This window comes from Somniosus microcephalus, chromosome 13, assembly GCF_052327205.1.
Source record: "Somniosus microcephalus isolate GS21.2 chromosome 13, FLI_Smic_1.0, whole genome shotgun sequence".
Classification (NCBI taxonomy): Eukaryota; Metazoa; Chordata; class Chondrichthyes; order Squaliformes; family Somniosidae; genus Somniosus; species Somniosus microcephalus.
Genome location: NC_140999.1, coordinates 60,373,637 through 60,399,822, shown reverse-complemented (window position 1 = coordinate 60,399,822; position 26,186 = coordinate 60,373,637). Strand labels below are relative to the sequence as shown.

Below are 26,186 nucleotides of genomic sequence, written 5' to 3'. Positions count from 1 at the left end.
GCTACATCTGAATTAATTAACTTCATAGTTGTGACCACCTTCTGATACACAGAGTCCAGGTACTTCTCCCCCTCCCTGATGTGTCGCAGTGTCTGAAGCTCAGACTCCAGCTCATCAGCACGGAGCTGGAGTTCCTGTAGCAGCAGACACTTGTCACAGACGTAATCACCGTGAGCCTCAATGGGGTTCACCGGCTCCCACATCTCGCAACAGTAACAGATCACCTGCTCCATTCTATGTAATTAATTAATTTTTTTTATTGTTAGTTATGGACACCCTCTGCCCGATTTTAGATGCTAGTATCCCCCTTAATTAATTGGATTTAAATTATATCAATCCCTCTAGTTACACCAGTTAAATGGTTTACCAACAGTCACTCTGCACCAGAAAGGCCTTATTAACTACAACCCACAGAGTTAAAGTTTGAAAAGAGCACCTAACACCCCACTTACCCAAACTCACAGCACTCTTTGATGACTCACACTAGGACTGGTCTTTTTATACTGTTTGTTTGTTTACAGCCAAATGAGTCACCCCTGCTGATTGGTTAGAAAACTGGTTTCCACTGCCTGCTGTGCCAATTTACTCCTACTGCAGTGTAACCTTGTTTTACTCTTCTTAAACCAACAGAATCCCAAATATTTAACTTTTCCCCTTTACTTAAACTGCTTAAGTAATCTTATCAAGAATGATTTAAAGAGAAATAACAATTAAAGAACTCTCACACTTACCCAAACTCACAGCACTCTTTGATGACTCGCACTCAATCCATGCCAGTATATTACCTCCAATCCCATGTGCTTTCATTTTGCACACTAACCTCTTATCTGGGACTTTATCAAAGGCCTTCTAAAAATCCAAATACACCCCATCCACTGGTTCTCCCTTAACTATTCTACCAGTTACATCCTCAAAAAAACTCCAGTAGGTTTGTCAAACACGATTTCCCTTTCATAAATCCATGTTGACTTTGTCTAATCCTGTTGATATATTCTAAGTGTCCTATTATCACATCCTTTATAATAGACTCTAGCATTTTCCCTACTACTGATGTTCGGCTAACCGGTCTGTAGTTCCCGGTTTTCTCTCTCCCTCCTTTTTTAAATGGTGGGGTTTCATTTGCCACCCTCCAATCTGCCGGAAGTATTCCATAATCTATAGAAATTTGGAATATGACAACCAATGCATCCACTATTTCCGTGGCTACCTCTTCTAGTACTCTGGGATGCAGATTATCAGGCCCTGGGGATTTATCAGTTTTCAGTCCCATTAATTTCTGCAGCACTACTTTTTTTACTAATACTAATTTCCTTTAATTCCTCCTTCTCACTAAACCCTTGGTTCCCTCGCATTTCTGGGAAGTTATTTGTGTCCTCTTCCGTGAAGACAGAACCAAAGTATTTGTTTAATTGCTCAGCCATTTCCTTGTTCCCCATTATAAATTCTCCCACTTCTGACTGTAAGGGACCTACATTTGTCTTCACTAATCTTTTTCTTTTTACATATTTGTGGAAGCTTTTACAGTCCACTTTTATGTTCCTTGCAAGTTTACTCTCATACTCTACTTTTCCCCTCTTAATCAATTTCTTGGTCCTTTTCTGCTGAACTCTAAACTGCTCACAATCCTCAGGCTTGCTACTTTTTCTGGCAACTTTATATGATTCCTCTTTGGATCTAAATTGTTGGGGAATCTCAATCAAAAAAACAATCCCACCACGGCAGTTTGAGAGTTTGAATTCAGTTTTTAATAAAATCTGGAAATAATAAGTGGTAAAAGTGACCATGAAGCTGTCGATTGTAGCATAAAAATCCAGTTGGTTCACTGATATCTTTTAGGGAATTAAATCCACTGTCCTTACCCAGTCTTGCCAAAATGTGAAAGAAAAGACAGATTTGCATTTATATAGCACGACCACCAGATGTCCCAATGCGCTTTACAGCCACTGAAGTACTTTTGAAGTGTAGTCACTGTTGTAATGTAGGAAACGCGGCAGCCAATTTGCATACAGCAAGCCCCCCACAAACAGCAATGTGACAATGACCAGATAATCAGTTTTTGTTATGTTGATTGAGGGATAAATATTGGCCAGGACACCAGGGATAACTCCCCTGCTCTTCTTCAAAATAGTGCTGTGGAATCTTTTGCATCCACCTGAGAGAGTAGATGGGGCCTCAGTTTAACGTCTCATCTGAAAGACGGCACCTCCGACAGTGTAGCCCTCCCTCAGTTTTGTACTGGAGTGTTAGCCTGGATTTTTGAGCTCAAGTCTCTGGCGTGGGACTTGAACCCACACCCTTATTGAGGTGAGGGTGCTACTAGCTGAGCCACGGCTGACACTAGTCTCTAGTTCCACATAGGGTTTCCAACCCTTTCGCCGGGAGTCTCCCGAAACCGGCGACTTCTCCACCGAATGCTGCCTGTAGCTGCCCGGGATATCAGCGCTTTAAATTTCCCACCGTAGTGCGTGACATCACCGACTGCTGCCCAGAGAATCCTTTGGCTCAGTAACATCATTCAACCAACTCTGTAGAGAGCTGAGACCGGCTGGTGTGCAGTCGGGAGGGGGCCGGGAGACTGGAATCGGTGTGGGGAGGAAGGACTCAGGAATCGGGGCGATGTCAGCAATTGGTGGGGGGGGGGAAAGAGCGAAAGTGGGGAATGGGGGCTTAGGGAAAGAAATTGAGACTGGGGAATGGATCTTCGGGAAGCGAGAAAGACTATGGATGGTGGATTAGGGGATGAGAGGTTGTAGGAGTGAAGCGGACTGGGGAATGGGGGTCGGGGTATTGGGGCTCAAACGGGGAGGGGGCGACAATGGGGCAGGGGTATGGGCGTGGGGTCCAGCATTTTCCAGAGCCGGGAGCAGCAGCAGCAAGCTGAGGAGTGGGAGCTACGCTGAGAGGAACAGCCAGTAAAGGATGAGTGAAACCTGGGGACCTTACTGTGGGTAAACAGTGAAAGATTGTTTCTGCTGGTAGGCGAATGGGGAACAGGAGTACAGAGACTGAGGATTCTCACTGGAAGAACCAAGGGGGAAGGGAGGAGGAAGCTTCTTGAACTGAGGGCTATTAGACCGTGCGATCCTTCACCCCATGTGACTATTGAGGTAGAGACTAAAACTTCATTTCAAAGGGAAGGGGCTAAATATTTGAAAAGGAGGAATATAAAAGGATCTGGTGGGAGTGGGGTTACAGGAGAAAGTGCTAGCCCTGGGGGCCGAATGAAAACTCTCCTTTATCGAGTTCGAGCCCAGTGAGTGGTTTAGAAATGTTAGTGCTGAGCTGAGTTTAGGGCGATGTGCCCTGTTAGAAGTGCTCAAACACTGAGCCCGCTGTCCTTTGTGCGATCTCTCAGTTTGGTTCAGGTCGGTCTGTACTGGCCAGTTTTGACGTGTGAAGTCCAAATACAGATCAGCTCTGACTGAGGCTCCCAGTTCAGAGTCATCACCTTCACACAGTAACTGAGTTCAAACCAGAATGCAAGGAGATAGTGAGAGAGATCGATCCTGTTAAAAATGGTATCAACAGGGGAGCCTGACCACACCCTGTGCAGTGCAGGGGATTTGGGCTTTGGTTTCAGGTGGAATATCAGAGGGTTATAGAATTACTACTAGTTACAGGTAGGATATCAGGGCATTACACCTAATAGCAGTTACATATAGACTATCGATGAGTTATTGTATTACTGTTGGTTATGAAAGAAAGACTTACATTTATATAGCACGTTTCACGACCTCAGGACTTCCCAAGGTGCTTTACAGCCAATGAAGTACTTTTGAAGTGTAGTCACTGTTGTAATGTAGGAAACGCAGCAGCCAATTTGCGCACAGCAAGCTCCCACAAATACCAATGTGATAATGGCCAGATAATCTGTTTTTGTTATGTTGATTGAGGGATAACTATTGGCCAAGACACCTGCGTGTCTTCGAAATAGTACCATGGGATCTACCTGAGAGAGTACACGGGACCTCGGTTTTAACATCTCATCTGAAAGACGGCACCTCCGACAATACAGCGCTCCCTCAGTAGTGCCCTGGAGTGTCAGCTAGATTTTCTTGCTTACGTCCCTGGAGTGGGACTTGAACCCACTCTTGAACCTTCCAACTCAGAGGCAAGAGTGCTACCCACTGAGCCACGGCTGACACGGCAAGGGGAATCTGATATGCTCGTCCCCTCCCCCATCCCCTCTATTACTATTAGTTATCACTGCAATTTCAGTGAGTTACCATCAGTTACTGTGGAATCAAAGTTCCTCCCTCCTCTGGTTTCTCCTCTGCAAATAGCTCCCCCACCTTTGGTTGGCCCTCTTCCCCGCCCTCGGTTTCCCTTCTTACTGGGGGAGAGAGAGAAACACAAACTGGGAGAAAGAGAAAGTTAAACACAAACTGGGAGTGAGAGAGAGAGAGAGAGAGAGAAACACAAACGGGAGAGAGAGACACACACACACTGGCGAGAGAGAGAGACACATACTGCGGGGAGAGAGCGAGAAACACAAACTAGGGAATGAGAGAGCGAGAGAAACACAAACGGGAGAGAGAGACACACACACACTGGCAAGAGAGAGAGAGACACACATACTGGGGGAGAGAGCGAGAAACACAAACTAGGGAGAGAGAGAAACACAAACTGGGGGGAGAGAGCGAAATACTTGGGGGGAGAGAGAGAGAAACACAAAACGTTGGCCTGTGATGTGTGCTGTTGTACAATGTGTTTTGTTCCGGGAGTCAGGCAGCTTTGGTGCTTCTCTCTGAGGACTGAGCCTCACCTCCCTGAAGCTGGGCTTCAGTGGTGGGGATGGGAGTCGGTGAATTGAATTAGGTTTGGTTTTATTCATTATTTTAATAACTTGCTGTGTATTGTGAAAAGTCATTGGGCTGGATTTTCATTCAGAAGTCGGGAAGGAGGCGGAACTACAACTTTCGGGTTTTAGTCCCGCCTCCATCGAGATGTGGCCAATCCACGCGATTTTCACTTGATTGACCTTGTTGAGCTCACCCAGCGGGCTCAGCAGGCCAATTAAGGGCCACCCGGCAACAGGTGACGTAACAGACTGAAATTTCATCTGCCAAGACGTGTTGACAGATGAAATATCAGTGTTTCACAGCTGTTTGAAGCTGTCAAACACTGACAGTCTTACTTCTAACATGAGTCCTTCTACGCAGACTCAGTTAGAAATCTCGCCGGCAATGAAAGCTGCAGGTTGTCACTTTTGACAGCTCGTGGCCATTCTGCTTTCTGTGCCAGCTGAATGATGGACTCCCGAAGCCTAGAGGAAGGAAGGCTGTAAAGGTAAATACAGGTAATTTAAACTTCTTTACACACTTTAGACACACCAAACACACTTACCTTTGCACTCATTCACCCATCACTCACCTGAACACTGACATCTCGACCCCTCCAAGTCCTTCAACCCGACGGCCTGACTCCTCTAACCTGGCGTAGTTTGGAGCCGTCGGGAATCCCACACGACACCCTTCAAAATAGGGATTAGGCTAAAAACTGCCTGTTAACTACTTATTAACAGGCAGTTAATTGGCACTAATCCTTTCCCGCCTCGGGTCGGCGGGTTCCAGTGCGGGGTGGGTACCCGCCTCCTTTGAAACTTACGTGGAGGCGGGTTTTGGGCGGGATGGTGTTGGGACCCCCGAATTCGGGATTTTAGCCCCCCCACGCCTAAAAGCCCGCCTCACGGCACACTGAAAATCAGCCCCATTATATTGTAAGAAGTAAACAGGAATTGTGACATACTTTGAAATATAAATTTTGACAAGAAAAAAATCCTGAAAAGCCTAGATGGAGAAAATGGAAATGCGAGACTAAATTTTGGACTCAAATGTTTCCAAATCTGAAACTAAAATATGACCAATATTTGGGAACAAGAAGTTAGAGTAAAACCAGAACTAACTTCCTTCAAAAGTCTGAACACGAGATCCAGAGACTAAAACAACTTTGAGGTGCTGACGGAGATGAAACTCGTGCTACTTCCTTTCCATTCTCTGAGGAAATGTGTTTCCAATCAACGTTACTTCAACTTAGCTGAGTCAGATGTTCGTGCTAAATGTGTTTATTCATTTAAAGGGCTACAGTTTTTGGGAAAGATTGTTCATTCCACATATTTTTCTGAAGATTTTATCCCTTTAACTACGGTGGGATAGCGGGCTGAAAGCTGCAGAATCTTGAGATATTTAGCAACATGTCACAATAATAAGGACTTCCATAATTTTATCGCCAAATTCACTACGGCATGCAAGGCATTTCCCTGGAATGGGGGAGCATTTCACACAATCACAGAGAATCATAGAATGATACAGCACAGAAGGAGGCCATTCGGCCCATCGTGCCTGTGCTGGCTCTCCAAAAGTGCTATACAATTAGTCCCACTCTCCTGCTCTTTCCCCATAGCCCAGCAAATTTTTCCTTTTCAAGAAACTAATGGGACTAAAAGCTGACAAATACCATGGACCTGATGGTCTACATCCTAGGGTTCTCAAAGAGGTGGCTGCAGAGATAGTGGATGCATTGGTTGTGATCTTGCAAAATTTCCTAGATTCTAGAACGGTCCCAGCGGATTGGAAGTTAGCAAATGTAACCCCAGTATTCAAGAAGGAAGAGAGAGAGAAAACGGGGATCTACAGGCCAGTTAGCCTGACATCAGTCGTCGGGAAACTGCTGGAATCCATTATCAAGGAAGTGGTAACAGGGCACTTAAAAAAATCATAATATGATTAGTCAACATGGTTTTATGAAAGGGAAATTGTGTTTAACAAATGTTATTACAGTTTTTACAACTAGCAGGGTAGATAAAGGGGGACCAGTGGATGTAGTATATTTGGATTTCCAAAAGGCATTCGTTAAGGTGCCACATCAAAGATTGCTACACAAGATAAGGGCTCATGGAGTTGGGGATAATATATTAGCATGGATAAAGGATTAGTTAACGGACAGAAAACAAAGAGTAAGGATAAATGGGCCAATTTCCGGTTGGCAGGCTGTAACTAGTGGGGTGCCGCAAGGATCAGTGCTTGGGCCTCAGCTATTTATAATCTATATTAATGAATTCGATGAAGGGACCAAGTACAATGGATCCAAGTTTGCTGATGATACGAAGCTAGGTGGGAAAGTAAGCTGTGAGGAGGACACAAAGAGCCTGCAAAGGGATATAGACAGGTTAAGTGGGCAATAAGGTGGCAGATGGAGTATAATGCGGGGTTGGGACCCGTTCCCAATTTTCCCATTTTCCCAGCAGTCCCGCCTCCAAACCCGCATCTTCAGGGCTGTGAATGTTTGCCAAGCCTTTTGATGAATCTGAGTGTTGTCAAACATACATCTTGCTGGAGCGGGGTATCTCACGGTGTACACCATTATTAGTTAGACTTTTTTCTGCACCCTTCAGCTCGAAAAATTTTTGCGCCTTCACTTGCTGGAAGTGCGATCTTAAAACAGCGCAGTGAGGGCAATGGACCATTGGGGACCTTAGTGAACAGTGGAACCAACAATGTATTTCCTTAATCATTGAGAATTAAAGATTGGGAAAGAAACAGGAGTGGCGGAGAAGGAGGGTGAATAAGAGTGGGTGAATTAGGTTCAAATCAGGTACAGAAAGAGAAATAAGGAGAAGGAAAGAAAGATTGGATTAAGAGAGAGAAAAAAGAGACAGAAAGGAAAAGCAAGAATTTTTTTTTTTAAATGAACATTTGACATTTTTAAAATCTCTAACAGCTATATTTGCTATATGCAGGAATGAGATTGAACAGTTTAACATTGTTCCTTTTTTGGGCCAGAGAGGTTGATTGGCAGTCATTAACAATTACCGCATTGTTATAAAGGAACTTGCGCTGTTAAGTTCCAGCCCTAATTTTCTGCGGCAAGTTTAATAGGCAATTAATGTGCAAATCTAGCAAGTTCTTAAAAATAACAGGGAGGCTGAGGGTGAGCTGCCGTTTGTGCGAAGCAAACAGCGGAGCGGTGTTAATTGACCAGCAAATTCTGGAGATTTGCAACTCACAGCGCATCTTTTAATCCGCTGAGCTTACTGGTTGATTTGCACATTAATAATGGTGGGAGTTGTTAACATGCCATTATTTTTCCAGTAAGATCAGGCCCATTATCAAATAGCTTGCGTGTGATGTTGTGATTTATTTAGCGTATGCAAACTCGGCGTATAATCCCAGCCATTTTAGAGCACTGTTATCACCGACGTGCAAAGTGAGTAGACCACTAGATAGTTTAGTTAGTGGGCATGATTCAGCGATGTGGGACATGGTTTGTATTTGTTCGCAAGGACATTTGTCCTCATCATGAAGGCGCCCATAGGTGAAGATATGGGGCGCTCTGTCTTGTCCAGTATGGAAGAAGTTGAGAAGCACTCAACTACGACTTGGCCAGTTGAATCCTGGCTGACGGTCTGTAAGGTCGGAGATGAAATGGTGATTTATTGGAGCATCTGCTGTCCACACTTCCCACCATCGAGTTGGTAAGGAAAAGTCAAAGGAATCAGGAAATTATGATCATATTGGGTGTCTCAGAGAGAGCTGCGCTGAGTGGCTAGAACTAATCAGTGAATTGGGAACATCATTTTGTCGTGGAGTCTATTCACCAATTTTGTTACTGCATCTGAACAACCAAGATGTGGAGGAGTTGTGTCACAGAGGACTGATAACCACAGGAGGAGAGTAGGGCCAAATGTGCCTGACACAAGACACATAGTAGCGTGCAGTGGAGTATCCACCAGATTAGTGTGCCGTAACTGAACCCAAACAGGAGAGCAATATTCCGCAAGCGAATAGCAGAGTGCGAGAGCGGATGAGCGTCAAGTGGTGGCATTTGCTCCCCAGGTAGAGCTGGCAAGTTTGGCGGCTCGGTTATGATGAAAAGGGCACATGACTTTTCAGCTGTTCCAAAGTACTTTTTTGTACTGTGCTAGCTTGGCTTAGTATATAGCCCTGGTCTCTGGAACAGAAGGTTGTGGGTTCGAGCCCCACACCAAGACTTGGTGCTTCATTGTTGGAAGTGCCATCCTTCAGATGAGACATTAAACCACTGAGTCTGCAGAAATATCTATGGATTTTCAGGACCTTATAGCCTGTAATATGGGATGAAATCAGTGAATACTTAGAAAAGCATAAACTAATAGGGAATAGCCAGCATGGGTTTGTAAAGGGCAGATTGTGCTTGACTAATTTAATCAAATTGTTTTAGTTTAAAGATAAAGGGAAAATGATGGATATTGTAGATATTGGGCTTTGATAGCCGCATGGATAGATGGGTTATTAGAGGACAGAAAGCAAAGAGTAGGGGTAAATGAATGTTTTTCTGATTGGCGAGATGTGGCTATTTCTGGGGTGTCCAAGCTTTTTCCTCTGTGGGCCACATAGTTGGACTTCATGGAGGCAAAGTGTAAAACCCATGTTCCCATTTATTTCCATATATCTCAAGCAATGTTCCCTGTAGTTTTTTTGGGTGCGCGGGCCCTTTAACTGACTGCGCAGCCCATTCAATTTTTCACGCATGCGCGGTTATTTACATTGAAAAGTCCTGAGCGACCTGCGCAGGACCTCCAGACCGCTGCGCGGATGTGCAGCTTAGCGGGAATGTTGATCTCAAGTTGCTGATGCCAATAGATCTTGGTGTCCTGATTTAACAGAGACAGCCCATTCCAAACCTCTAGGCCAACACAGTTCAAAATAGGACAAACCAGCAAATAATAACTATGTGTAAAAAGGACATAGTTGATGAGCTTTAGTTGACTAAGAGGCAATTGAAATCTCTGACTGCTACCTGATTGGGTGGCACCTGCGTGCAGTGGTATGTGACCAATAGTCCCCTTACAGCACATTCCTAATCCCACCCAGGCCATTGTCGGATAGCTTGGAGAAAATGGTCAGAAATTCCCAACAGGAATGGAACACCAGAGGTTGACTAGACCATGGTGAACCATGAACCCTAGTGTACGACTTAGCAACTGTTTGCTTAGCAACACAGTGATGGCCTGCAAGAGATCAGCGGCTTTTCTTCTCTGCTGGAATTCATGGAATGAGGAACCTTGAAAGAACAAAAGAAGACATCTCTGTTGTGTTTTTATCTTTCAGATAAGCCATCATGAAGGCCTTCCTGTTTCTGGGGAGTTTTGTGATCGTGGTTCTGGCTGTCACTGTCTCGTCACTGTTTGATCCAGTGCTGACTGAAGGCTGGGAGAAGTGGAAGGTGTTTCACCAGAAACAGTACACAGAGGTGAGAGTACAGAACAGCAAACTGACTGAGATGGTTCAAGGCACACCAGCTCCCCTCCGTAGATTTTCAGTTAATTTAAAAGAAAGATAAAAAGAGCTTGCGTTTATATAGCACTTTTCACAAGCTCAGAACATCCCAAAGCGCTTCACGACCAATGAAGTAACTTTGACCTGTAGTAACTGCTGTAATGTAGGGCAACGCGGCAGCCAATTTGCGCACAGCAAGGTCCCACAAACAGCAATGACCAGATTTTATGTTTCAGGTGTTGGTTGAGGGATAAATATTGGCCAGACCACCAGGAGAACTCCCCTGCTCTTCTTTGAATAGTGCCATGCGATCTTTTACGTCTACCTGAGAGAGCAGCCAGGGCCTCGGTTTAACGTCTCATCCGAAAGACGGCACCTCCGACAGTGCAGTGCTCCCTCAACACTGCACAGGGATTGTCAACCTGGATTATGTGAGCATGTCTTGGAATGGGACTTGTACCCATGATCGCCAATCCCCCCGCTACCTCCCCCACTCACCACGGCCCATTGGTTGCGAGGCTCCCCTGGTTGGTGATAGTGCTACCTCTGAGCCACAGCTGACACCTAACTTCTATGAAATAGAGTAATAATTAAAGAATAAAGCATACTGAGTCTGGATTGACCAGATTTAAAATAATTTTTAATATTATGTCTGGCACTGAATAAAGCACTAAAATATATAAAATCTGCAGCGGCCCACAGTCCTCCTTGTGATTACAGGGTTTTGATGTACAGCAGAAAGTTGCAGCAGGTCCTAAAGCAGTTGATTTGTTTACGAAAAACCTTCCCAGTCCATCTAGTAGGACGATATTCAAAGTTTGGCAAGACCCCCCCCTCCCCCCACTCCCTACGGCCCATTGGTTGTGAGGCTCCTCTGGTTGGTGCACAGAGAACCGAGACAGCATTGAAATGTCAGGAGAGGTTTGCGTTTTGATGGTTTAAGAGAGGTCGAGGGACATATTCCACTGGTTAACTTGGGTTATTAACGCCGTCACGTTGTAGCACAGGCTGTTGGAGCACTGACAGGTCAGGGCAAACCCTGCAAATCTGGAACTGCTGTGCAAACCCCACTTGCTGCCTGACTGTTCTCAGCACAGTGAACAGCAACAGAGTTGCTCTGATGAGTTCAGGCAGGAAACTGTTGAACAGGATACACCTGTAGGGGAAGAAAGAGTTCTTGTATCAGATTCAGTTCTGTAAAATATTGCAATCTCTTCCATCCTATATACCATGACTAACATTATGGTAAAGAATGAACAGCCCAATAATCCCTCAACAACATTTATCCTCAGTTTTAAAATAGGTTTTCCCCCACCGTTTGGACCCACTCTTCTCCCCCTGCCCCTCACCACGCCCTGGCCACTGATGCAGGCAACCAGCCCCCACATCTCTGCCGATGCCATTCTGGGACCTGCTGCCAGGAAGCTTCACCACCCCCCAACCACACAACCCCAGCCAGAACACGGTTCTAATGCCCTAGGTTGGTGGTGACCAATGGGGAACTAAATACTGGGTAGGTACAATCCAACATAATAGTTCATCACTTTCAGCCGATCCATGATAGTTATGGTAGCCCAGAGGTTATAGTACTAGATGGGAAATCCAGAGGTCATGAGTTCAAATCCCACCACAACAAGTTGGGAAATTTAATTCACTAAATGTGGGAATTTGTGTGTTGGCACCAGAAACTGACCATTTTATTGTAAAAAAAAATCCAACTGGTTCACTAATGCCCTTCAGGGCAATGAGCTGCCACATTTATCCGGCCTGGCCTACATGTGACTCCAGTCCCACATTAGGTGGTTGACTCTTAATGCCCTCAGGGTAACGAGGGATGGGTAATAAATAGTTCCTTGCTGGTGTTGCCCACATCCCAACAACAAATATAAAAAAAGACGACAATGGACAAAATACATAGAAAACCTTCCCCTACCTGTGGAAGGCACGGACTGTGGCTCGGGCACAGTTCCGCAGACAGCAGCCGCCATCCGGTACTTTGGCAAGTGACCATCCTCCACGTGTGAGCCTGGACATCGTCATTGTCATCGCGGTAACTCAGCACAGATCAGCACATAAGAACTAGGAACAGGAGTAGACTATTTGGCACTTCGAACCTGCTCCGCCATTCAATAAGATCATGGCTGTTCTGCTACCTCAAGCCCTGCACTATCCCCATATCCCTTGCTTCCTTTAGTATCCAAAAATCTATCGATCTCTGTCTTGAATATACTCACCGACTGAGCATCCACAGTTCTCACGGGTAGAGAATTCCAAAGATTCACCACCCTTTGAGTGAAGAAATTTCTCCTCATCTCAGTCCTAACTATGGTAACTAGCAGAATAGATAAGGGGGAACCAGTGGATGTGGTGTATTTGGATTTTCAGAAGGCATTCGATAAGGTGCCACACAAGAGGTTATTAAACAAATTTAGGGCTCATGGGATTGGGGGAAATATACTAGCATGGATTGAGGATTGGTTGACGGACAGAAAACAGAGAGTAGGAATAAACGGGTCATTTTCAGGTTGGCAGGCTGTAACTAGTGGGGTACTGCAAGGATCAGTGCTTGAACCTCAGCTATTCACAATCTATATCAATGATTTGGATGAGGGGACCAAATGTAATGTTTGCTGATGATACAAAGCTGGGTGGGAATGTAAGTTGTGAGGAGGATGCAAGCCGGCTTCAAGGGGATATAGGCAGGCTAAGTGAGTGGGCAAGAACATGGCAAATGGAATATAATGTGGAGAAATGTGAAGTTATCCATTTTGGTAGGAAAAATAGAAAAGCAGAGTATTTTTTAAATGGTGAGAGATTGGGAAATGTTGGTGTTCAGAGGGACCTGGGTGTCCTTGTACACGAATCACTGAAAGTTAACATGCAGGTACAGCAAGCAATTAGGAAAGCAAATGGTATGTTGGCCTTTATTACAAGAGGATTTGAGTACAAGAGTAAAGATGTCTTACTGCAATTATATAGGGCCCTGGTGATACCACCCCTGGAGTATTGTGTACAGTTTTGGTCTCCTTACCTAAGGAAGGATATACTGTACTTCCCATAGAGGGAGTGCAATGAAGGTTCACCAGACTGATTCCTGGGATGGAGGGATTGTCCTATGAGCAGAGATTGAGTAGACTAGGCCTATATTCCCTAGAGTTTAGAAGAATGAGAGGTGATCTAATTGAAACATACAAAATTCTTACAGGGCTTGACAGGGTAGATGCAGGGAGGATGTTTCCCCTGGCTGGGGAGTCTAGAACCAGGGGTCACTGTCTCAGAATAAGGGATTGACTATTTAGGACTGAGATGAGGAGAAGTTTCTTCACTCAGAGGGTGGTGAATCTTTGGAATTCTCTACCCCAGAGGGCTGTGGAGGCTCAGTCATTGAGTATATTCAAGACAGAGATCGATAGATTTTTGAACATTAAAGAAATCAAGGGAGATGGGGATAGTGCAGGAAAGTAGTGATGAGGTAGAAGATCAGCCATGATCTTATTGAATGGCGGAGCAGGCTCGAAGGGCCAAATGGCCTACTCCTGCTCCTATTTCTTATGTTCTAAAAGACGACCCCTTATTCTGAGACTATGCCCCCTAGTTCTAGACTCCCCAGCCAGGGGAAACATCATCCCAGCATCTACCCTGTCAAGACCTTTAAGCATTTTATATGTTTCAATGAGATCACCTCTCATTCTTCTAAACTTCAGAGAATATAGGCCTAGTCTACTCAATCTCTCCTCATAGGATTGATGAACTTGGTGGCTTCTTGTTTTGTATGTCCAGTTCCAATATATGTTTAATAATTGAAGCATTGTGGGAGTACATGGAAATCTTAATTCCCTCTTTGATAAAACATTTTAAGCTGTGTAATGTTAGGGTAAAGAACTGGTTGTTGCAAATCAGCCATTGCTGAACATCAAAGAAGGAGAGTATTGCTCAATATTAAACCTTTCCTTGATCCAGGAGCAGGAATATTTAAAAGAAAGATATCAATCATGGGGATGTAATGGTTTTTGTTGTGTATGTAACCGTTTACCTTTAAGGGAACTATAGAATGTAACCGTTCGCCTTTAAGAGCACTACTTTAGGGTGGCACTATTTGTTGGCTCATGTATACTGTAATACCGATAGTGACCACACCAGTATATAAGGGTTGTGATACGTTAACTAGGGCAGAATCGCCCGAACCTCTGAATAGTAAAGACCTGTTTTATTTTGTTAATCGTGGAGTCTGTGTATTATTTACAATACAACCCACAGACTTAACACTGGCGACGAGTCGGATTCGAACCCTGCGGCAGTTATTCCACGGCGGCTTCGTCCAAAGACAGGACGTTGAAGAGAGGCTTCAATCCTCACCACCCCACTGGAAGCGACAGGCATTAGGACCCTGCAGCCTCCATCAGCGACTGAAAACTGGAGTGCAGAAGAAACAGGGCTGGGAAGACAGAGGTACAGGCGCTCGCGATCGGCAGATAAGGGCCGGGCCGCTTTGAAGTGAGGGGCGCAGCCGGGCCATCGATCGCAACCACCGATAAGGGCCGCACTCGGGCTGAAAGGGCAGCGGCTGCAGAAATTGAAGGCGCGAGAGCCGCGGTGCACAGCGCGGGCCATCGATCGCGATCGGGAGATAAGGGCTTTGGAGTGCGAGGCGCAGCCGGGCCATCGATCGCAAGCACTGATAAGGGCCGGGCCGCTTTCAAGTGCGAGGCGCAGCCGGGCCATCGATCGCATCCGCTGATAAGGGCCGCACTCGGGCTGAAAGACAGCGTCGGGGGACGGGTGAAGACCGCCAAGCGCGGGAAAACCGCCATTAAAGTGGGCGGGGAGAGCGAGAAGCGCGGGAAAGCCGCTATTTTTCGCGGGAAAACCGCTGGGGAAGAAGACAGAAGCGGGAAACCGCCATCTTAGAAAATTAATTAGAATTTTCAGAAAGGCTGGGGTGTTCACAAGAAGAGAGGAAAAATAAGAATAAGTAAAGCAATACTTGTGTTGTTCTCAAGAAGAGAGGAAAAATAAGAATAAGTAAAGCAATACTTGTGGTGTTCTCAAGAAGAGAAGAAAATTAATAATAAGTAAAGAAATACTTGTACTGTTCTCGAAAAGAGAAGAAGATGCCTAAGCGAGGAAATATTAATGATTTTAATGCTGAAATAGAAGATTGGGCCACGTATGTGGAACGCATAGAAATATATTGCATAGCCAACGAAATTGAGGATGACGACAAGGCAATAACTTTGTTAAATTCGATGGGAGCAAAAACATACGGGCTTTTGAAACATCTAATAGCACCAGTTAAACCAGTGGACCAGACCTTCGAAGAGATCGTAACAGTGTTGAAGGATCACTTGAACCCCACACCGTTGATGCTGGCTGAACGATTTAAATTTTACGCCAGAACCCAGAGGCAAGATGAAAGCAATGCGGAATACTTAGTCGAACTGCGTAAGCTAGCGAAATACTGCCAGTTTGGAGGGAATTTGACCGAGGCGCTGCGGGACAAGTTCGTATGCGGCTTGGCCAAAGAAGGAACGCAGAAGCGACTTCTGGAAGAAAACGACCTCACACTGGACAGGGCTGTCCTCATAGCTTCATCGCACGAAGCCGCAGCGAAAGGAACGGCGGAAATGCAGCAAAAGGCGGCGGCACTCGGGGTGGACCAAATTACTGCAAGCACTTCCAAATGCTACCGTTGTGGAAAGACAACACACGACCAGAATCAGTGCTGGTTTAAGAACCAGGAGTGCAGGAAATGTGGCAAACTGGGTCACATCGCGAAGGTATGCAGGTCCGGAAAGAAGACCAACAAGCAAAGGAAGCCACCACCACAAGGAAAGTACAACAAGGTACATCAGGTGGCTGAAAAGAGTTCAGATGAACAAAATTCAGACTCAGACCCAAACAGCCAGGAGCTGGATAGTCTGAGAATCCACAATGTGGGTAAAGTAACTGATCTACAGATGATCTGGGTCACACTAAAAATAGCGGGAGTCCAGGTACGAATGGAGCTGGACACGGGATCAGCTGTATCCGTCATCAACCAAAAGGACTATCACCGGCTGTTCTCTCACATACCCTTAAGAAATACCAAATTCGTATTACAGACATACACGGGGCATAACGTATACCCCATGGGAAAAATACGAGTCAAAGTGAGAGATAGGGGCAAAGAACACCCACGAATGTATCTGTACGTATTACCTTGAGGGAGGACCACCACTCCTAGGGCGGGAGTGGATGCAGAAAATAGACATGGAATGGCACTACCTACAAGCAATGACGAGTGAGGACTCGGTGCAGACAAGCAGCTCAGACTCCGAGCCGGAAGACGATAAGTCCAGCTTACGTATGAAAAACAAGGTTAACATGAACTCACGGACTAAGGTTGGAAAATCGATGGCGTGCATAAAGACAGAGAATTCTGAGTCTGTTCAAGTTACAGCCATATGCATTACGGAGGAACACCGGGCTCGAACTCAACGTTATTTCAAAGTACAACAACAATTAGAACAAGTAAGTTACCGCCTCGTACAAGAGATGAAAACAATGAAAAAGTTCTATGACACCGAATGGGAGAGGCTGGAAAGACAACAGAACCTACTGGCTCAAGCAGAGAGCGACCATAGAGCCATCGTGACCAATTACCGATCACATCTCCCTTATGATGTTCAGGAGTTAGAATATTTGCATGATCTAGAGATACAGCAGAAGGGCAAACCACACTACACTGAGGATTTTGTTCTGCAATTAGAGACGGAGCTAGTGCAGGCAAGGTTAAGAGAAGTTGAATCGCAGTGTGCTCTTAAGGAGATGCAGAAACAAATCTTGGACATGGAAAAGAGAAACGCTTCTTTACCTGATGTGAATAATGTGGACATGTTGCGAGAGGGGATTATTGAGGCGAAACTGAAAGAAGCTAAGCAAAGGATGTTGGAACTTGAAACACAGAACCAAATCAGCAGAAATCAGCTATGTCGAGCAGAGAAGGAGCGCTATGGTCTACATGAGAAGGTGCAATATCTCTCAGCCCAGAATAAGGGGCTACTCACTCAGTTAAATGAGAGTAAACGGGAAATGGCTGAGATAGACTGCAAGAATAAAGAAGAATTGATGGCAGTGAGACTTCGAGAGGCAGATAGCATAGCAGCCTTGGCTGAACTCCAACAGGAAATTGCAAAAAAAACAATTGCAGAGGAATCTTCAGGAAGCCAGGATTTTATTCCAGTCCTTCTTTACGACTCCTTACAAGCAGAGTGTGAGAAGTTGAAAGAACAGTATGGACAGGCCCAGGCTACAATTCTGGAGGGGATTAACTCGGCAACCCCCGAAAAGCTAGTTTCAGTAGAAGCATATGAACAACTAAAGGTTGAACATGAGCAAGAAGTCCAAAGGCTGCAGGAAATGTTTGATGAGCTCCAGGCCAAGGCTGCCTCATCGGTAAAGATTCCATCCATAGATGAAACATTAGTGGTGGAAGAGGAGAGGGGTTTGGAGCTCTCAAAAGTTATGGAAATAGCTGAGGTTGCAACACAGACTGAGAAGATGGCAGCAGAGCAACCCTTGGATACCAAAAGTACGCTGACTCACGTCAATGTAGAACAACAGACCGCTGAAACAGCTGCTCCGGTAGAGGGATTGAATAGTCCGATCAATCAATCTCCAAAGGAAGTTGAAGTATTAAAATCACAAATGAGGTCATTAGTAAACGACTTGCTGAAAGCCCAGAAAAAGCTGGATGAAGAGGTACACATGAAGAAGTCTCTTCAGGAAAGATGTCTGGATTTGGAACAAGAGCTGGCTAACGTCCAGCTGGGTATGGAGGAAATAGACGACCCTCTCGCTGGCCTAGCTCAAGACGACACCGAATATTACCATGACCTGGTGGACTACACCGAATATTGCGATGTCCTGTCCTGCCCAGCTTGTAACTTCGACTCCCAAAGTGCAGAAATCATGGAGGAGCACCAAAAGTCTACGGAACATCGGGTGAAGCTGGCTCTACGACGGAAACAGGAGGCAGAGAAGGAGGAACTGCGCAGGCAGCTGGCAGCTGACAGTGGAGCCCAGAGAGTCTCCAAGAAGCAGAAAAGGAAAAGTCGAAACAGAAGATGACCCATCTGAACCATTATCACCTCTACCAGATCACACACGTGGTCCCTCCGAACGGAGCCAAATCAGTTCGGAAGTTCAAACTGTTAAATCCATGGAAGGACTATTGAATGAGTCACTTCAGCAATGTGGACTGTTTTCCGCAGAGACTGAATCTGTGATCTGTAAGGACTATTGAATGAGTCACTTCAGCAATGTGAACTGTTTTCCACAGAGACTGAATCTGTGATCTGTTTTGACATGAAGTTATATATGTTATTATGTTATGTTAAACATGAAGTTATATGACGTTGACTCCATCGAGAGTATATCTGTAAATTGTTATATGATGTTGACTCCATCGAGAGTATATCTGTAAACTGTTTATATGAAGTTGAAGATTGTATGTTTAAAGGGGATTCTGTAAGTAATAAGCTAAAAAGGGAGGAGTGTTGTGTATGTAACCGTTTACCTTTAAGGGAACTATAGAATGTAACCGTTCGCCTTTAAGAGCACTACTTTAGGGTGGCACTATTTGTTGGCTCATGTATACTGTAATACCGATAGTGACCACACCAGTATATAAGGGTTGTGATACGTTAACTAGGGCAGAATCGCCCGAACCTCTGAATAGTAAAGACCTGTTTTATTTTGTTAATCGTGGAGTCTGTGTATTATTTACAATACAACCCACAGACTTAACAGTTTTCACTGAGAATATCTGCAGAAGTGACTGACTCGCATTTATCTCTAAGATTATAAAACTGTCTCGAGAGAAGAAACTGCTTTATTTTCAAAATGTTTCACACCTCTGATTTTCTAACTTTTTTTTCAGCATGAAGAAAGTGCTCGGAGAATGGTATGGGAGAAAAACTTCAGGTTTGTTGAATATCACAATCTGGAGTACTCGATGGGTAAACACACCTATAATCTTGAGATGAACCAGTTTGGAGACATGGTAAGTGAGAACGTATTAAAGTGGGAAGAGTTTTGAATGAACATTTTGAGCTGTGTAATATTAAGGTAAAGTACTGATGGTAACAAGTCTGCCGCTGGTGATGGGAGCAACTAATGAATATCATGCAAGGACTTTATTGCTCAATATTAAAGCAGCTTAGCATAAGTGAATTTTTTACTGAGAATATTGGTACCAACTAAGCCCAGTGACAACATGGTTGTATAAAAATCTCTGGGGGGGGGGGATTTTAACCCCCAGAAACGGGTGGGTTTGGGTCGCGTGAGATGTGACAATTGAAAAAATCTCAAACCTGACCCCAACTGCCTCCAACCTGCCCACTTCTGGATTTAATGGAGGCGGGATGGGGTGGTGGGGGGACAACCAACCCACTCCCACGAGGCAGGTTGGTCTTTGAAATATTATAACGGGACTATGTGCCTCAGATTTAACCTATCTTCCAGGTTTAACCCTGGCCGGACAGGTTTCCCAGGCCTTGGGAAACCTGGCAGCTAAAGGGAGGCGAAGAATGCTTACTGGAAAATGTAAGTGACTTTACAGCAGTCCCTGTGAGCCAAGAGGAGCAGGAGTGCATCCTCCCGGCCCACCAAGCTTACCTTCTCTGCCTGCCATTGGACCCCCCTCCCTCTGGGACCGGAGATCAGACCCGCACGGGATTGGAGATCGAACCCCTGTGGGATCGGAGATTACCCTTCCCTCCTGGTATTGGCGACCACGCCCCCTCCCACCCAGAAGATCTGGACCCTCCCCCTCCCCCCACGCTCTCACTCACCCAGCTGCAGTCTCCCTACCTGCTCCTGGGCTGCAGCCTCCTCCGGAGCGTTTCCCGCTCGACAGGGAGCCAAGCCTGTCAATCAGGCTGGTTTTGGGTGGGGAACCTGCTGGGAAAAAAAAGACGCATGCTGTGGAGTTAAAACTGCACAGTGTGCTTTCCCAATCAAAACTCCTCCTCCCTCTGCTCCCCCCTACTACTGCTCACAAGACCCGCCCAGTAAATATCGGGGGCTGTATCTGTATCTCTGGACTGATTGAGAACTGCCCTGGTTTTGTTGTTTCCTCTGACTGAGATGTTCTCAAATTGACACAAGCACTCCTGGTGAGGTCTAGAGAGGCAGGAACATTCGTTGATCTGACTTGGAACAGGAACCATATTTGATGGGACCAAGCGCAAAATGGTCGCTTTGGACTAGCACAGTGTCATCTGCAAACTTTGACCCCGCCACTGTATACTTCCTTCTAGTCTGAAATGTGAAATGAAGAATGTGGAGAGGCAATATAAACTAAATGGTATTATCTTAAAGGGGGTGCAGGAACAGAGAGACCTGGGGGTTCACATACACAAAATCTTTGAAGGTGGCGGGACAAGCTGAGAAGACTGTTAAAAAAGCACACAATATCCTTGATTTTATAAACAGAGGCATGAGTACAAAAGCAAGGTAGTTATGCTAAACCTTTACATAACACTGGTTAGGCCCCAGCTGGAATATTTTGTTCATTTCTAGGCGTTACACTTTAGGAAGGATGTCAAGGCCTTAGAGAGGGTGCAGAGGAGATTTCCTAGAATGGTATCAGGGATGCAGGACATCAGTTATGTGGAGAGAAGCAGGGGTTGTTCTCTTTAGAGCAGAGAAGGTTAAGGGGAGATTTAGTAGAGGCGTTCAAATTGTGAAGTGTTTTGATGGAGTAAATAAGGAGAAACTGTTTCCAGTGGGGGAGTGGCAGAAGGGTTGGTAACCAGAGGACACTGATTTAAGGTAATGCGATGAGATTTTTCATTTGTTCAGTGAGTTATGATCTGGAATGCACAGCCTGAAAAGGTGGTGGAAACAGAGTCAATAGTAACTTTCAAAAGGGAATTGGATAAATACTTGAAGGGGAAAATTTTGCAGGGCTATAGAGGAGGAGCAGGGGAGTGGGATTAATTGAATAGCTCATTCAAAGAGCCAGCATAGGCCTACGATGGGCCGAATGGCCTCCTTCTGTGCTGTGTATCATTTTATGATTCTACGATTTCACAGTAATTTCACGTTTTTTCTTTTGCTTTGTCGAGTGCTAGGGACATTTTGTGGTTTTTCCCAGCAAGTAGGGGAATGGGTTGTTCTTAATACATTTTGGGAAATCTTACTCTGAATAGTTCCTTCCGCTGATCTGATGCTCACTCCGTACTGAAACTCTTATTCATCTTTCAGACCTTGGAGGAGTTCAATGAGCGGATGAATGGATTCCGTCTGTTCAAACCCAGGAACTCATCCGAGCCGCTTTTAAGGATTCCTGAATCAGTAGAGATTCCAAAGAGTGTTGACTGGCGCAATAAGGGTTACGTTACTCCGGTGAAGAATCAGGTAAAAGATTTTGTTCTATAGATTCCTTATCACCGCAGCGCCAGTGTTAAGCAGAATAGCAGCTGGATAGCGTTAATCTGGATAGAGTCACTGAGGGTGAAATTAGTCTGGGGCTGTAGTATAAAACAAGCCATAGCGAATCAGCAGCCTGTTTTATACCCTGCCCGATTTTTGTTTCCAGTGACTTCAGTCTGGCAGCGTGTAAAATGGTCTACTGTTTTACCATCGCGCAATTTGCTTTGCCATCCAAAAACAATTTCACTCCCACTGTGTTTTTCTCCCCTCTTCTCAAAAAGCTGTCCGCTCCCTCAATGGGTTACGGTGCCAGTGCCCCTTTTAATACCTCACTCAAGTCATTATTTACGTGTACTCCGTGACAGTGAGTGCCAGCGGGCTAACCAGCTATGGAGGGATAGCGCAGTTGAGCTTATTCCCTCATACGTGCTTCCATTAGGCGTCCCGATCAAGAGTGGGAACTGTGGCTGATTTCTGTTTTCTTGACCCTGGGGTGTAGTGCTGAGCGGTAGCCCCCTTATCACTGCCCCCGATTGCGAGCAGCTAACTTAGCACAGACCAGGGGCTGAGCCTGGGACCTTCCTGTGTGCATGGTTTGGAGACAGAGGAGCCGGAATTCCTGGAAGGATGGAGGGATGCAAATTCTGCCTGCTGAGTGTGTAAGATGTGACCATGTTTCAAATCCGGGACAGGATCATTTTAATACTTGGTGGGCAGCCTGTGCCCGCAGAGAGGGGCAACAGAGGTCCCAGCCAACTGATGGCAGAAAATCGGAACAACATCCTGCTGTTTTGATGAAGGAGCCTGAGGCTTTTAGTGTGCTGAAAAGGACTAAGAATATTTTTTATTTATCCCTGAAGGGAAACAAGGGTCTGTACTAGGAGGTATTCGATTTCCCCACTTATCCAATCCCCAGCATTGATTACCTCAGCTCCACAATGGTTTTGAGGCCTTGGAAGGCCCGGTGCCGAACCCATGCTTTCTCTCTGCAGGTGTGGGAACCGCTGGGCAGTTTCGCCGTGGTAGCCTTGGAACGCCCCCTCGCCCCGAGACCTGCCCCCAAACTTCTGCCGGATGGGGTGGGGCTGGCGGACGACCCACCCGGCCCCACCAGGATATCTGATGGAGAGCAAATGGGGCGTACACCTGACAGAGCCAGGTTCCACCCCGAATTCCTGTCCCAACACAGGCAAGCCACCTGGGTTACTCCCTCCCCTACCGGAAATCCCAGGCCCAGAGCCGTTATCTCTGAGCGATTGTTAAGGGGTCTGTTTTATTGGAGAGACAGTACATAGATCATTTAATTAGAGAGAGAGTACATGGGTTGTTTCCTCAGCACAAATACACAGTATGCTTAATGCGAAAATGTTCTTTTAGCCACCTTTTCATCAAGAAAATGCCCTGCTGAGAGCAGTACGAAATGCAAGGCCCCATCTTTAACTTTACATGCTGACGTTCCACTGCAGCATCAGATCCAACATAATTAGGAAAATAATACAGTGGATGAGAGGACGGTCCTGTGTGTAGACCAACAGAGATTTGATCGGCAGCATTTAATGTATAAATTCAGGACATAAACATGTTGGGTTTTGCTGACAAGATCTCACTCATAAAGGGTTGAATAAGCCTCGTCCTCACTGTTGCCGATGTCTTTTGTTTAGCGGGAAAGCTTGGAGTATGAGGTACAAGGAACCCACAGGTTCTGAGTTCAAACCGAGATGTTATTCACTTGTGAAATGGCCACCAGCAGGAGAGGCTCACTTCTTCTTTGAAACCTGATTGGCTGCAACTCCTCACGAGAAGCGTTTGTAACGGGGACCCAGCAGCACCAATCAAACCACATTTGAACCGTGTAGGTTTTGTAATCAAAACGGAATTTCCAAAAAGTTCAGCTCCTTTTGGGACTGCGATTGTGTGTTCTCAGGGTGGCTGTGGCTCGTGCTGGGCGTTCAGTTCAACTGGAGCGTTGGAGGGACAGACCTTTAAAAAGACAGGAAAACTCATCTCACTGAGTGAGCAGAACCTGGTAGATTGTTCGAGACCACAGGGGAATGAAGGATGTGGCGGTGGATGGATGGAAAATGCCTTCTTGTATGTACACGACAACCATGGAATTGACTCCGAGGCTGGATATCCCTACACTGGCACTGTCAGTAACTCATTTCTATTTGACTTTGCTACATTAATCATGACATTCTTCCAATGATTTTCCAGTTTTACATAGTTGACCTGACTTGTTCTTTCAAGATTTTAATAAGTTCTTAGCACTTGCAGCAAAAGACAAAAGAGTGAAACAGGTCTGGGTGTTGCTATAAGTCAGATGCTGCCCTTTAACCCCTGTAACCTGGGTACAAATCCTGCCCAGGCTAATGTATTGATAGTGCCCAGTCTCTGATAGGGGACTAGAGAGTACAGTTGGTTCAATCACTGTTCATTCAGCTCTGGCACCTATGTTTGAATCCAGCCCTGACAGACAGAGTGAAAGTCTCCTCTATCCGCCTGATGTAAGGCCCTGTTCAGGGCCTGGGAGAGGAATCTCAGGGGCACCTGGAACTGGATAGGAATGGCACATCCAAAGTGCTTTGGGTAATTTCAACCCTGTTGCCTTTGGGGGGACAAGTCCAGAGGCACAAATTGGCAATCTAGCCCAGTGACTTCTGACAATTTAAAAAACAGCTAGCAGAACTGTGGCCCTGGAATTACAATCAAATTGGACAGACAAGATGTACCTTCCTGTATATTTTGATATCCTCTAAATGGGCATATGTGACTTATAAACTAGATGAACTTCCGGGATGTTTTCCAAAAAAAGCCTGCAAAAATGGAGATGCAGCATATAGCCTGGATTCTTATAGTATCCGTGTAGCCTGTTAGCAGTTATTGTTATTGATCCCTACCTGTTTCCTACACTGATTGGTGTTTAGAATTACAGAACAGTCTGGATCCAACTGACTTTGCACTGGCACTGTCGGTGTTCCAGACACTCGATCCTCACTCATTCCGCACTGGCACTGTCAGTGTTCCAGACATTGGATGTAACTCACTCGGCACTGGCACTGTCGGTGTTCCAGACACTGGATGTAACTCACTCTGCACTGGCACTGTCGGTGTTCCAGACACTGGATGTAACTCACTCTGCACTGGCACTGTCGGTGTTCCAGACACTGGATGTAACTCACTCTGCACTGGCACTGTCAATGTTCCAGACACTGGATATAACTCACTTTGCACTGGCACTGTCGATGTTCCAGACACTGGATGTAACTCACTCTTTGCACTGGCACTGTTGGTGTTCCAGACACTGGATGTAACTCACTCTGCACTGGCACTGTCAATGTTCCAGACACTGGATGTAACTCACTCTGCACTGGCACTGTCAATGTTCCAGACACTGGATATAACTCACTTTGCACTGGCACTGTTGGTGTTCCAGACACTGGATGTAACTCACTCTGCACTGGCACTGTCAATGTTCCAGACACTGGATGTAACTCACTCTGCACTAGCACTGTCAATGTTCCAGACACTGGATGTAACTCACTCTGCACTGGCACTGTCAATGTTCCAGACACTGGATGTAACTCACTCTGCACTGTCACTGTCGATGTTCCAGACACTGGATGTAACTCACTCTTTGCACTGGCACTGTTGGTGTTCCAGACACTGGATATAACTCACTCTTTGCACTGGCACTGCCAGTGTTCTGGCACTGGCAGGGGTGAGACTGGCACCAGTGACTTCAGCACTGAACTGAAGAGGAGTTTGGTCCAGGGAGGTTATTGAACTGGAACCATTCAGATATCCTTTTGAGTTTAGCTGCACTTCTTTTCTGTGAAGAATTACAATGCTCACAGAATAAATTCATTGGCATTTCTTTGACGGGATGATGATGACATTGTATTTACTACATGTTTTGTTTTTAAAACAGGACGATCCCTGTACTTACAAGATCAAGTACAAGGCTACCAATTGCACCAATTACTTTTTTATTACCCAAGGCGATGAAATTGCTTTAGCTAAAGCTGTTGCCAAAATTGGACCCGTATCTGTTGCTATCGATGCCACTCATCAGTCCTTTCAGTTCTACCATTCAGGTAATTCACTATTGGCAGTTTAAGTATCCACTGGTAGGCATCTATATAGGGATGGATAGCTTTTCCCTGTGTGCCCTTGGGCATATATATTCAGTACGCCTTCCTCCCAAATACTTGTGAAAGTGAAAGTGTGGGTGAAAGGATGTTGTCACAGAATCAAAGAATCGTACAGCACAGAAGGAGGCCATTGGGCCTATTGTGCCTGATGGGACTAACCATAATGCACTGTGTTGATTCAGACCTGACTCTGGGATATGGGGTCAGGGTGTTAGAATTATTCATCGAATCATAGGCCTTGATATTAACCCCCCGCTAAGGGCGGAAGAGGGTCGAAGAGGGTAAAAGACTTGAATATGGGGAACTCGCCCCAACACACCATGCACGTGCCCGCCACCGTAATAGTGGTGCGTCCGAGTGT

At 45.6% G+C, this 26,186-nt stretch overlaps 1 protein-coding gene across 3 annotated transcripts in view; it reads left to right on the top strand.

Annotated features, from left to right (window-relative positions):
* Nucleotides 1–26,186, top strand: part of LOC147108354 (procathepsin L-like) — a 59,627-nt gene that overhangs the window by 8,142 nt on the left and 25,299 nt on the right. For all 3 annotated transcript variants that reach the window (XM_086004951.1, XM_086004950.1, XM_086004949.1), the window contains exons 2-6: nt 10,089–10,230; nt 19,177–19,299; nt 21,507–21,659; nt 23,599–23,823; nt 25,603–25,768. In XM_086004951.1, coding sequence (XP_085861077.1) covers nt 10,099–10,230; nt 19,177–19,299; nt 21,507–21,659; nt 23,599–23,823; nt 25,603–25,768 — 799 coding nt within the window. In that variant the 5' untranslated portion in view covers nt 10,089–10,098. The remainder of the gene's footprint in view (nt 1–10,088; nt 10,231–19,176; nt 19,300–21,506; nt 21,660–23,598; nt 23,824–25,602; nt 25,769–26,186) is intronic.